This window comes from Tachyglossus aculeatus, chromosome 18, assembly GCF_015852505.1.
Source record: "Tachyglossus aculeatus isolate mTacAcu1 chromosome 18, mTacAcu1.pri, whole genome shotgun sequence".
Taxonomy (NCBI): Eukaryota; Metazoa; Chordata; class Mammalia; order Monotremata; family Tachyglossidae; genus Tachyglossus; species Tachyglossus aculeatus.
In genome coordinates this window covers 451,132-464,479 of record NC_052083.1, presented here as the reverse complement: position 1 = coordinate 464,479, position 13,348 = coordinate 451,132, and the positions used below count along the sequence as shown (strand labels likewise).

Below are 13,348 nucleotides of genomic sequence, written 5' to 3'. Positions count from 1 at the left end.
AAACTTCAAATACGAACCTCAAATTGGCATAAAGGGAAGACTGACTCAAAAGTGGGAGAGGTTTAACCATCATGTGTCATAAACAACTTAGCCCCAAATGCTACACTTCAAGAAAGTCAATATCTTCATAAACATATATGTAAAGAGAAAACATCATGCTAAAAAACATGTAAATAATCCCCATGAAAAAGAGATCTTTGTCTAACAAAAGAGATTACTATTAATGTCTGAACACTACTTGGTTGAACACATTTGTAATCTTGGGAATAACGTTGTATATAATATATATATTTCCAGGGAATTCAACATACTGAACGGCCAAAAGCAAATGAAAAACACATTTAAATACCTGCTGATAGAAGAAATTCAAAGTTGGTTTATCCTCAGTAAACTGGTTCAGAAATCCTTTGGGCAAATAGCGAATTCTCAGTTCATATCTAAGAGAAGGACAAGTATCCGATGAGCAAAAATTAACAAGACACTGCTCAACTGGCACTATCCCCAAAATAAAGTTTATGTGAATAATCTAAACAATGGCTCCACCAAAATGGCAATTTAGTTGTATTACTGACTATTGAGAGAAACTAGTTATTAGAATGTAGCATTTGGTTCCTGTCAACAGCAAGAAGCAAATAATTCTTTAATAATTACAATAATGTCATTTATTAAATGCCTTATACAACCTAAGGGCTTAGTTAGAAAGAAAAATTTCTTTCATAACAGACACAGTCCTGTCTTGCACAGGACTCAGTATCTAATCCCCATTTTTCAGATGAATTAACTCTGGCCCAGAAAGGTTACATGAGTTACAGAAGTCCCTCAAGAAGCAAGTAGCAGACCTGGAGCGAGAACCTGGGTCTCTCGGCTCCTCATCCCATGCTCTTTACATGGGGTCACATGATCTGATGTCTGTGAACACAGAGGACAGGAAACATGGAAAGGGCTATTTTCCTTCAAAGTGGAGACCAAAGCACCTCCACCCTTCCTTAGGGATGGGGAAAAGGAAAAAAACTCCCACGGCAGTTTCTCGGCAGTTGCTCATTTTCCTGAAGTCGTCAGCTGTTCTCTGACATGCCTCTGCCCCTTGCGATGCAGCAGAGTTGTAGCAAAATGGAAGCCAGTAAACCCTGGGACGGTGCTGACAAAACTACTTATGAAACCAGATGTGACTTTGTTTGTTCCATGACTTCATGGCTTCATTTTTAATAGGGAATCAGTTCCCTTTGGTTAGACTGCAAGAATAAAGCCCATAGACTCAATTCCTCTGGAGAGCTGGTTTGGGTGAATGAAACCTTTAAAGCTTTCCTAGGTTCTCTTTTAACCAGGATGCTTTTCCACTCAGCAGGCTATTCTACTGTGCTGCTACTTCGCTGAGCCATCAGCATTGGTGGAGGAGAGCATAGCAGCATGGCCTAGTGGAAAGAGCACGAGCATGGGAGTCAGAGGACCTGGATTCTCTGCTCTGTGACCTTGGGCAAGTCTTTTCACATCTCTGTGCCTCAGTTACCTCATCTGTAAAATGAAGATTAAGACTGTGAACCCCATGTGGAACACAGACTGGGTCCAACCTGTTTAACTTGTTTCTACCCCAGCACTTAATACAGTGCCTGGCATGTCGTAAGCACTTAACATATACCACAAAATACAAACTCAATCCCAGAGTCACCAGAGGGTTCCAGGGCTGGATCGAGGAGACAAAAGCCTCCGTGCTAGCCCACAGCCCACCCCGGGGAACCCTGGCAGGTGCTGAGGCAACGAAGAGCACTGATGTCCGGGGCCTTGTTGATTTCAATCAAACTCCACTGACGGATTGATGCTGATTTTATTGCCCTGCTCGGCACTTTATGTTGCAAAGAGTTGTATGTGAAAGTGCCAATGAAATTTTTCTTTCGCTTTCTAATGCCAACCAACAGGATACCTGGGATGTTTTGGAAGTCAGCAGACCTGGATCAGTGCACCCACCAAACTGCCCAGTGACTTGGAGGAAGTCTCCTTATACAAGTCTGCAAATCCATTTTTTAAAATCTTCAGGCTCCCAAAAAAATTTAGGCTTGCAAACTTTTCACCTCTTTGAGCTTCTCTTTAAACTACGTAAAAACAGAGAGCTGGCCCAGGATAAACTGCTACTTACTCTTTTTTATCTGAGACTGGGTCATTGTTTTTAAGTCCTGAAACTGCAGCCGGAACAGAACTTCACACCCAAGACCTTGCTCAAAGAGGGCTGCACTCTGATGTCGTGGGCTGGTCCTCACACCCACCTAACAAGCAGTGCTTTGTGCTTCAGCTTTTTGCTGGCAAAATGGGGAGAGCGCAACCAACGGCCCAACTTAAATGTGGCCATATTCCATTAACTGAGACTTCCTGGAAATGGGTTCACCACTCCTGATTTCCTGTGGGGTGAGGAGTGGTGAGATAATAAGCATTGTTCAAAGGGCCAGGAAATAGACCTCCCGTCTTTCCCAGCCCTAGATCAAAACTGGGGACCAAAAATGCAGTCTTGTCCCCAACAAACCAGCATGCCATCCCAAGATAGCTTTCTGGTTTCAACTTTCCACTTCAAGACTGAGAGTGCTCCATTTTAGGAGTGTCAGTTGCCCTGGTCTCTGACCCACTAAGGCAAAGATATTTCTCCACTAATCTGGGTATTTTGGGGTTAGGTTTTGGGGCCCACAGAGGGAGGTGTGGTCAGCATGGAAGAGAGCGTGAAGAGCAAGCTGCTGAAGGGAAAGGGGTCAACGGCTTGGTTTCAACGGCTGGGAAGCAATGTCATTGTCGTCAAGACGGTAGAACACACTCACCAGCAAGGGCCACAGGGCTCCCACACTGGACAATGAAAACGCAGGACAGTCTGAGGCAAGCCGCCACAGTCCCGCTGACCACCAGACCCTCCCTGCTGCCCTCCCGCTTATCTGTGCTGCGATCTCCCTGGTCAAGCTCCCCATGAAGAAACTGTGACCAGCAAGCACCTGCCAGACAGCAAGCCAACACAGCAAGTGTGACTGTATAGCACGCCCATTCTGCAGGAAAGTCATGGGCGAGGGGACAGCCCCGGCCCAGCAGGCGGTGAGAGGTCTTACTTCCATTCCTCTGGAGGGTGGGCTAGTTCATAGTTCTCTCTCACGCTGGAAACACCCATATCCAAATGGAGCCAGTGAACCTCCTCCGAACGCAGGTGGCTAAGGCGGAATCCGTAACAGGCCACATGTTTGACCTTGTGACTGTCCACGATCTTCTGTATGATGCCCTGAAATGTGACCCAAACACACAGACACCTGTTACCAAGTGTGCGGAGAAGGGGCTTCTGGGAAAATCATTTATTACTCTCTTTTTAAACTGTATATTAAAAGTCTTTATCCAATTACACTACAGTAAATATATTGAATGAGGAAATAACGGTCTATCCGAAAGCATTCCAAATATACTGTAACTTCCCTCTTAAATGACATACCGTAAAAATATGAAATATGGAACGAGGACCAGTGACAAGACTGCAAATACGAGGTTTTCTCTTCTAGAGGCTTTTCTACCACCCTTTTTCCTTCTCCTTTTGCTCTCAGCTATTTACAGAGCAATCCGCCCAATACATGCCTTTTCTGTGATTGACTGGGGGCCATCAGAGGGCCAGGCAGCCCTACTCATCCTTCCTCCCACTACTTCTGGCAATGAGACGCCTGATTTTCCAACACGGGAAAAGAACAGTGAAGAGCCTGAAAAATTGAGGAACAAACTTCTCTTTTGCCTTCTTGTTTCTCAACCTGTATGGAACCTGCCACTGCAATACCCGCTCCCCGCCCCCACTGGTTTGTGAATCCCTTGAGGGCCAGGGGGCTCTCTGAATTACTGTCTATGCATTCTTCCAGAAGCTTCTTACGGCTTCTCACCAGCTTGATAAATGCCATGACTGATGTTAGACACTGCTATTTGTTTAATGAGGTTCCTTGATCCCGAGAGAACCTTCCTGAATCCTGAAAGTCTGGCTAACACATTAAAAAATAAATAATACTTCTTTCCGAACATTGCCCTAAGCAGAGAGAGGCATTAGGGAGGTAGACTGGCCTAATGGGAAGAGAATGGGCCTGGAAGCCAGGAGGCCTGGGTTCTAGGTCCCAGGTTTGCCCCCAACCTACTGTGTCACCTTGGGCAAGTCACAAACCTCTCTGGTCCTCATTTTCCTCACATACAAAATGGGATTAAGGCACCTGCTCTACCTGCCTTTTAAATTGTGGGTCCTGTGTGGAACAGGAATTACACTTGGTCTGGTTTTCTGGAATCTAGTCCCAAACAGCACAGTGTTTGGTACACAGAAAATGCCACTCTAATAAAAACTTGACACAAAATTAGATGAAAATCCACTCAAGTATTTTTCATCCTCTCTTTCCATTTTCTGAGCGAAAGGGCAAAGTCGTGTGAAGATTTTTGTTTAACTAATATACAACTGACATTTCTTTCCTCTCTGAAAAAAATGTTATCAATTAAACCTTTTCCAAAAACGACTTGCAACATGCACTGTCAAAACACTGAAAAACAAGCGGTTGAACTCGGTGATTGTGAGTGATATCTTAGCCCAGGCATATCACACTCTGTCCAAAGCTGCAAATTATTCATATATTCTTCATAAAAATCACCACCCGTCTTCACTACTGCTAAGTGGAACAAACGGAACTAAAATTGGTAAACAGCACTAGCTATGTCCTACAGATACAGTGTGAGTGGGTAGGAGCCTTCCAATGGGGGGAAGAATGGGGGGAGAAGAGGAGAGAAAAGGGAAAAACTAATGCGAGAGTCGGGCAGAGGAGACACCCGGGTTCTCAGAAGGAGAAACACCTAGAGACTCACACAGGTGCACAGAGACAGAGGCCGAGGTTCAGAAGAGTCGAGAGGCCCAGAAGAGACACACACTTGAGAGGCAGGTGCCCCCACTGTCTTCCCCCCAAGTCCCCCACCCACTCACCTACTGACACAGATGGTCTTACCCTGAGAAAAAGCTCCCACCCCAGGCCCTGGCCCCAAGCTGGAGGAGCAGCTGTTGCTCTCTGTGCTATACCAGGCTTCCATGTGAGTGACTCACAAACCCCCGGAACCCCAAAGACCCCGGGCCCAGCAGCAGCACAGCCCCTTCCAGCAGTTTTCATCAGAAGAGGCAATAGGAGCTCAGCGGCCAGGCGAGGTTGGCGGGGTGCACAGCTCAACCGAGTTGTTCGGCTCCGACTTCCCAGCAGTGGAACCCTAGGCTGCGGCCCCTAGTTAATCTCACAGGGGCCACTCGCTCCAGGGAGATGGTGCCACCTGAAAGTGGCATTTTAGCCCTCACAGGTCTCCCCTCGAATTCAAGCCGTTCGACGGGAATCGGACTGACCCGGACATCAGTGGCGTCGCCATGTCGGATGATGCTGGCCCATGACGTCGGCTCGCTGTTATTTTCAAAATAGTGAAAGACTTTTAACACTCGCTCCATGGTCCCGGGGGAACGCTCCATTCCTGAACTTAGATGAGTCTTCACACCGGAACTCGGAGTGTGGTTCAAGTTGGGATCAAGGTATGCAGCTGCCATGGTTTTGCTTGATGCTAGGTATCGGTCATATTCTGTAAAAAGAGGGAAAAGGCTTATCATTTCCGGTGCAGAGTGACTTCAATATGCACTTACTTATTTAGTGCTTCCTATGGTAAAGCTCTGTGTTAAGCACTGGGGTTGATACAAGATAATCAGACTGGAAACAGTTCTTGCTCCACACAATCTATGACCACACAAAATCCCGACCACTAGAAAATTCAGCCTGGGATGAAAAAATAATAATTATTATTATTATGATGATGTCACCTTGAATTTGTTTAGGGCTCTTAAAATTTGCCAAAAGCACTTTCCCATCTATCGTTTCATTTTATACTCACAACACCTCTGTGAGGTAGGCCGGGGCAAGTATTTTATCCCCCCTTTACAGAGGAGGAAATTGAGGCCCAGAGGTTAAGTGACCTGTCCACGGTCACACAGCAAGCTAAAGGCAGAGCTGGGACTAGCACCTGTGTCCCAACTCCCAACCATACGCTCCCATCACTAGGCCGCACTGCTGCCCACATATAGCAACAGTAGGACATCCTGGTCCATCCATGGTTTTCCCCCTAGGGCGCATCCAGTACGGCACACCCATCCCTTTCCTGAGGGAGTTTGCAGGAGAGTGGAAGGGAAAAGTGAATGACAGGGGAAGGTGTGCGTAGGGGGCTTTAACGGGGGACGCAGAGACTCTGTCACCAAACCTCCAGCTCAAAAACAGGAGAGATGAGTTGATTCGACTGGGTCCTCTCCTGTAGCTCTGCAAAGAACACCCACTCTCCGATCAGTAAAAGCGCATTTGTAGGTTTTGCTGTGACTAACACCTTGCACCTGACCATGCAAACACATGTGCTCCAGCATATGTCTCTCTCTCTCTCCCTTCCCCCCCCCCCCCCCCCACACACACGCAGCACGATTCTTCCATCCACCTGGCTCAGTGTGGCCTGAGGTGCAAGGCGGCCCCTCCCCAATGCCACATGAGGGCAAACACTGGCAATGTTGGATGCAGTCTGTTTGTGCTCTCTAAATAACTTGCTGCTGGAAAGAATGGGCCTGGAACAGCTTATTTATTGTTCTAGTTTGTTTTAAATGGAACGCATTAGACAACCACTTAGCATAAGATCATTTCACATTCCATGTTAAACACCTACCTGCCCTACTTTTACAAGCTGAGCATAAGATTTAAGGTCCATAACAACCTAAACCAATTTAAATCTTAATCACACTTTATATATTCATTACTACATTTTTTGAAGCTATGCCAGATCTTTTCAAAGTCAACGGTTTCGCCAGTGAAATATCACCTGAACGACTGACATCCACTCATGCATGATCTGCAAATCATGTGCTCTGTTTCAAAGTAGTTCTTGAGAGATGAAGCCTAAAGGAGTTGGTCTATCACTACGCATCAATTCTGTAAACAGGAACTTCATTTCAACAAAACTTCCAATTCCACATACAAAGTTAACATAAATTAATGCCTGTCTATTGCCCCACCTCCAAATCCTCTAGGAACACCGATGTTGGCCCAATTTTAACGTTAGCTGATTTTTTTTCCTCTGTGCTAAGTCAGCACTCCCTCTGGACCTGGCACCGATTTGTTTCAGGCACATCAGTCTGCTGACTGGATTGCTATAATAATAAGGAAACAAGCAGATCCCCTTCTAGAGAGCTGGGTGAGGGCATTTATTTTATGTCCTGGTGCTTGGGTTACTTGATGGCAAATTCTGTGACTGTGTTTAAACCCAACTTGTTTCCAATCAGAAGTCTCCTCTGGGTGCCTGTTGCCTCATCCAGAGGAATGTATGTTGAGGCTAACACCAAACCCCTAGAAGAAGTCTGTGCAGCAATCCCCAATGGCCAACACAAAAGCTGTTATGCCAACAACTTACCTTACTCTTTTTATGAGGACAGAACTGAATAACACCATCAAGTGTTCATTCATATATTCACATTAATGACCATCTCCGGGTCTGCTAACTAGATTGTACTGTACTCTCCTAAGCACTTAGAACAGTGTTCTGTACATAGTAAAGCATTCAAATACCACTGCTTGATTGAAGTAGAAATGAACAGATTCTCTGCCTCAAATTAGTCTAGAAATCTAGATTTGAAATCATCCATCTGGATCCCACACAAATCAGATGCACACTCATTCACTTAGTCCAGATTTACAGCTGCCCTGCCTACCCTGAGATGGAGAACCAACAGAAACAGCGGAAGAAAAGTGAAGTAACTGACATGGAAAAAATATCTGCAAACTCCTGGGGGGCTCACAGTCTTGATCTCCATTTTGCAGATGAGGTAACAGGCACAGAGAAGTTAAGTGACTTGCCCAAGGTCGTACAGTTGGCAATTGGTGGAATCGGGATTTGAACCCATGACCTCTGACTTCAAAGTCCGGGCCCTTTCCACTGAGCCACGCTGCTTCTCGTCTGAAATATGACTGAATGCTTCTCTAAATATGACTGAATGAATGAGTTTCCCTTCAAAGCCCTACTGAGAGCTCACCTCCTCCAGGAGGCCTTCCCAGACCAAGCCCCCTCCTTCCTCTCCCCCTCCGCCCCCTCCCCATCCCCCCCCTCCTTACCTCCTTCCCCTCCCCACAGCACCTGTATATATGTATATATGTTTGTACATAGTTATTATTCTATTTATTTATTCTATTTATTTTATTTTTTTAATATGTTTTGTTTTGTTCTCTGTCTCCCCCTTCTAGACTGTGAGCCCACTGTTGAGTAGGGACTGTCTCTATATGTTGCCAATTTGTACTTCCCAAGCGCTTAGTACAGTGCTCTGCACACAGTAAGCGCTCAATAAATACGACTGAATGAATGACAAGTCAGTGCGAAGATGTCCTCCTCCCCAGCTCCATCATATATGCACATCACTATACTCCGGACCCCATTTCCCAGAAGGAACACTGTCAATGAATGAATTCCAGAAGCATAAATCCAATCTGAAGCCCAAAGTTCACCCATAAAGCCCCAACACCAGGACGTTGTCACCCATTAGCCACCTCTAGCATCTGCATATTTATTTATTCCCATCCTCACCGTGTTTGTACATGATGATTCAATTAAACATTCAGTTAGTAATCTCATTACTCTAATTTGTAAGTGTAAGCAGTGTAAGTGGGCAGGGACCATGGCTGTTGCACTCTCCCACGTGCTCGTAAGAGTACACCGCATCTTGGGGATTGCTTAATAAGTACCACTACTATTAATCTCTCAGTGGTATTCACTGAGTGTTTACTGTGTGCAGAACAGTATACTAAGGGCTTGGGAGAGGACAATACCGTAGAGTTGATAGGAATGACCCTGTCCACAAGGAGCTTATACTATTTCTACTACTATTACAAACACCTGCAGGGCCATCACCTTATATCCCCCCCCAATCAATCAATCAATCAATCATATTTATTGAGCACTTACTGTGTGCAGAGCACTCCCCAGCGCTTAGAACAGTGCTTTGTACATAGTAAGCACTTAACAAATGCCATCATTATTATTATTATCTCTCGGTGGAGCGGAGACCGAGATGCAATTTGATTAACCAGCCATCTAGGTAAGGGCACTCATTGTGCATTTGCTATTGAACCTGGCTCTGAGTTTGGTCAAAGAGGTTAAGTGCAAGAAGCCGGACTGTCAGAAAAAGGTGGGTTAAATTCAGTAAGCAGGCCCCAGTTCAGCAACAGTATATTAACTATGTTAAATGAATCAGATCACAGAAAACTGAGGGAAGGAAAGCTACACTCTGGTCATCGCACTCAAACTGAATTTTAATCAGTCAGTCCATCAGTGGTATCTACTGATCACTTACGGTGGGCAGAGCACTGTAATAAGTGCCTGGAAAAGTACAACACAACAGAGATGACACACGTGGTCCCCGACAGCGAGGAGCTTCCAAGTCTACAGCATGACAGCACAAAAGTCACCAGTACAGTAGAGCAGCTAACATACATGACTGCAGTTCTCACCCAAAGCTCAACTATGTCCTAAGTCTTTTGGTAGCTCAATGAAAACATTCAATTAACACGCCCTGAGTCTCTCATTTTAAAAAAAGAGAATTACTAGTCAATCAATAATATTTATTGAGCGCTTACTATGTGCAGAGCACTGTACTAAGCACTTGGAAAAAAGCAATAGCACCCATATTTTCAAGGAGGATTAATTGTTCTGTTTTTCTCCCCCAGAGTGAAAGGGTCGGGGGGAGTGTGTTGAGAGAGAGAGAGAAAGAGAGAGAGAGAGAGAGAGAGAGAGAGAAAGTGTGTGTGTGTGTGTGTGTGTGTGTGTGTGTGTGTGTGAGAGAGAGAGAGAGAGAGAGAGAGAGAGAGAGAGAGAGAGAGACTGCATCAAAAGACATTTACAGCTGATGGGGAAATCCTAACCAGACACTGGGTGTGGTTGAAAGGATTTCTATGCTGCTAATCCGCCCCACGCTGGGTGTTGGAGAAAAATCGCTCTTTAGGAGACAGATATTAGTCAAATGATTCAATGTTATCTACTGAGGACTTACTGTGTGCTCAGCACTGTACTAAGCACCTGGGAGAGTACCATACAATAGAGTCAGTGGACACTATCCTTGCCCAAAGGGAGCTTACTCTGGTTACTTCAAGTTGAACATGGACGAGCAGTTAATAGGGGAGCAAGAAGAATCAAGCTCCAGAACAAGAGCTCTCAAGTCCAAAGGACTAATAAACAGCTGCACCATTTCCTTCTGAACGCTGGAATGCTCTGCAGGCTCCTGGGAACTTAGAGAGGACCATTGGATACAGGGTTGATCTGGACTTTTCATTTCTGGGGGCCCACCTTTGCTTCACCACCGACTCCCATAACATGAAACCATGAACCGCCATAAAAACCTGAAGTAGAGTCCTCGAAGAATATGTTGTTTTGTAAACAATATGCCTTATTTTCACAATAATTATGGCGTCTCCTCTTGGGATTAACAGATGTGCCTGCATCCTAAATCTTATGGCCCCAGAATCTGCATGAAGGAATCGCTCCAAGCGCTACTGGCATTCTCTCAACCCTGCCACTGAAATGCCACAAGCCAGTAGGCAGGCAGGCAGCAATTGCAAAATGCACGCAAGGGTTCTTATAGGAAAGATCCACTGGCAGCCAATGGGACAGCATCAAAGCTTTGATGCTGTGTCGTAATGCCAGAAGGCAACGGCCTCAGTAGCCACCATGACCTTTGCTGACCAAGCGAACCAACTGTCTTTCAGGATTCCTGCTGGACCAGTCAACCTCCCGGAGCAGCCTCTATGGTTCTCCGGACCAAAAAGTTCACCGTTGGTGGCAGAGCCCCAGCAGGCATTTGGCCAGTTGCCGAGCCAGGACTAGAACCAAGATCCCCTGATGCCCAGTCACACTCTTGCCTCTAGGCCCACAGCACAAAACCACCATCAGGTTGAAAAATGATTGGGAATCCGGCAGGAGCCAGCTAACATGGCCTGTCTGGAGGCTCCTGACTGGTCACCTCACTTCACCGCCAGCCTGCCTGCCTGCCTACCCTCTGGGTGCTGCCCTGAGGCTTAACAAAGCAGTAGCAGGATAAGAGTGCAGGACTGGAGAAAATCCCAAAACGCTAACAGGAAGGAAAGATCTGCACGAACGCTCATGCAACTTTTTCAACAATATGGTGATAAGATCATCACCATTTTCATCATCAGATAATACTCAACATTCACCTGTGATCAGGGTCTTTACAAGGGCCTGGAACTTTGGGCAACTCAACTGTATTTGTCTCAAATACAAAACACAACTTACAAAGTAAAATGGGTGAAGAAAAACATGCCAGGGATAGTCATGCAGCAACCTCCTTCCCCCTAGGAGAAGTGGGTAATTTAGCAGGAAGTAATATTTTGATTGTTTTTTCACAGTGCGTTTAAAAGCATATTGCTAACAGTCTCACAGCCTTAAAAAACTGAAATTGCCATTCAAATTAGGATCATTGTGTGCTTTTTGATGACTGATGGTGCAAACCACTGCAAACGGTAGATAACAAAATTTATGATATTAGCTAAGCGCTTACTATGTGCCAAGCTCTGCACTAAGTGCTGAGGTAGATACAAGATAATCAGATCAAACACAGTCCCTGCTCCACACACGATTTACAGTTTAAACAGATGGGGGAAGGAGAATTTACAGAACTGAAAAATTGGCAGCAGATGCTAATTTCTCATCAGTAGAGAAGCCGCATGGCCTAGTGGACAGAGTACGGGCTTACAAAAATGAGGACACGGGTTCTAATTCTGGCTCTGCTGGTTGCCTGCTGTGTGACCTTGGGCAAGTTACTTAACTTCTCTGGGCCTCAGTTTTCTCATCTTTAAAATGGGGATTTGATGCTTGTTCTCCCTCCTACTTAGATTGTGAACCCCATATGGGACAGAGATTTGTCTGACCTGATTAACTTGTACCTACCCCAGCTCTTAGAACAGTGCTTGACACAAAATACTTAACAAATGCCCTAACAAATATCCATCCACAATGATATGACCATTTATCCCTTCTCTCAGCTGCTACAGTTCTCATTTGTTGCGGGACTCCATGTCTTTACTTTTCTTATTCTGTTTGCAGCCCAGAAAGATGTTCCTAGTCCTCCCAGGATGAAACCTTAGAATAGACATTCTTCAGTGGAGCACTGACATTTCATCTAAAGCCACACAAAATTCAAGGCAAAGACACTTAGGGCTTGCGGGTGTCAGTCAGCAGCGTTCCTGTCAACATCCATGGTTTGCTGTCCTCTCTTCTAGGTTTTGTGGAAAGTTACCAAATAATTTACGTTCAATGGAGGACAAGGGGCACATACAAATGGGAATAAACATGAAATAAAATGGCACTAGCATACGAGCCCATTCCAGGCCTTGGCAAGGCAATGACCATACCACTCCAGGGCCAAGGAGGAGAAATGAAGAGCCAGGGACTTGCCACTTTGCCATCCATTGCAAGAGATCTACAAGAAACCATCAATCAGCCATATTTATTGAGTGCTTACTTTGTGCAGAGCACTGTAATAACCATTTGGAAGGGTACAATATAACAGACATGTTCTCTGCCCAAAAGGAGCTTACAGTCTAGAGAAGGAGACAGACATTAAAATAAATTACAGATCTATTCCTACTCATTAATTCAGTTGTGTTTATTGAGTGCTTACTGTGTGCAGAGCACTGTACAAAGAGTTTGGGTGAGTACAATATAACCATAAACAGACATTCCCTGCCCGCAACGAGCTGCTGCGGGGCTGGGGTGAATAAAGAGTACAAGTCCAGGTGCAAGGATGACACAGAAGGGAGATGGACTAGAGGAAATGAGGGCTTAAGCGGAAAGGCCTTTTGGAGGAGATGTGATTTTAATAAAGCTTTAAAGGTGGGGAGAATGATGGTCTGTGCGATATGAAGGGGTTTGTAAGATATGAAGGAGTTATTACTTACTGTATGAAGACATTATTACTTTACTGTGACTGATCATTTGGGAGGTGAGCATGGGCATGGCTTTTATAACCACTCTAAATGGCCACCATGATCCTAGCTAGATTATTCTAGAAACAATTTAAGAATAGCATACTTATTTATGGAACAGTCTCAGCCTCTTTTCAAACTTATGAACCTAGCCACTTAGTGTGATAGGATAAACATCTCAAGAACAAAATAAATATCACATTTCTACACTTCTGTAATTGCCTCAAATTTCCTTTCTGAACTTTTTTTGGCCGGTGGAAGTAACTTACACAAACTAGAACGGCTAACAGCCTCCCTGTGATTTGGCATCTTATCAGGTCTTATTCCACATCATT

The 13,348-nt window shown here is 45.1% G+C and overlaps 1 protein-coding gene across 12 annotated transcripts in view; it reads right to left on the bottom strand.

Moving 5' to 3' along the window:
- PTK2 (protein tyrosine kinase 2) overlaps window positions 1-13,348 on the bottom strand; it is a 144,761-nt gene that overhangs the window by 79,947 nt on the left and 51,466 nt on the right. For 6 of the 12 annotated variants that reach the window (XM_038760708.1, XM_038760700.1, XM_038760701.1 and 3 more), the window contains exons 2-4: window positions 5,357-5,583; window positions 3,078-3,244; window positions 350-437 (exon numbers count right to left, since the gene is read on the bottom strand). In XM_038760708.1, coding sequence (XP_038616636.1) covers window positions 350-437; window positions 3,078-3,244; window positions 5,357-5,551 — 450 coding nt within the window. In that variant the 5' untranslated portion in view covers window positions 5,552-5,583. Of the gene's footprint in view, window positions 1-349; window positions 438-3,077; window positions 3,245-5,356; window positions 5,584-13,348 lie in introns of those variants that run through there. The other 6 variants (XM_038760702.1, XM_038760709.1, XM_038760711.1 and 3 more) reach the window with 2 other exon arrangements.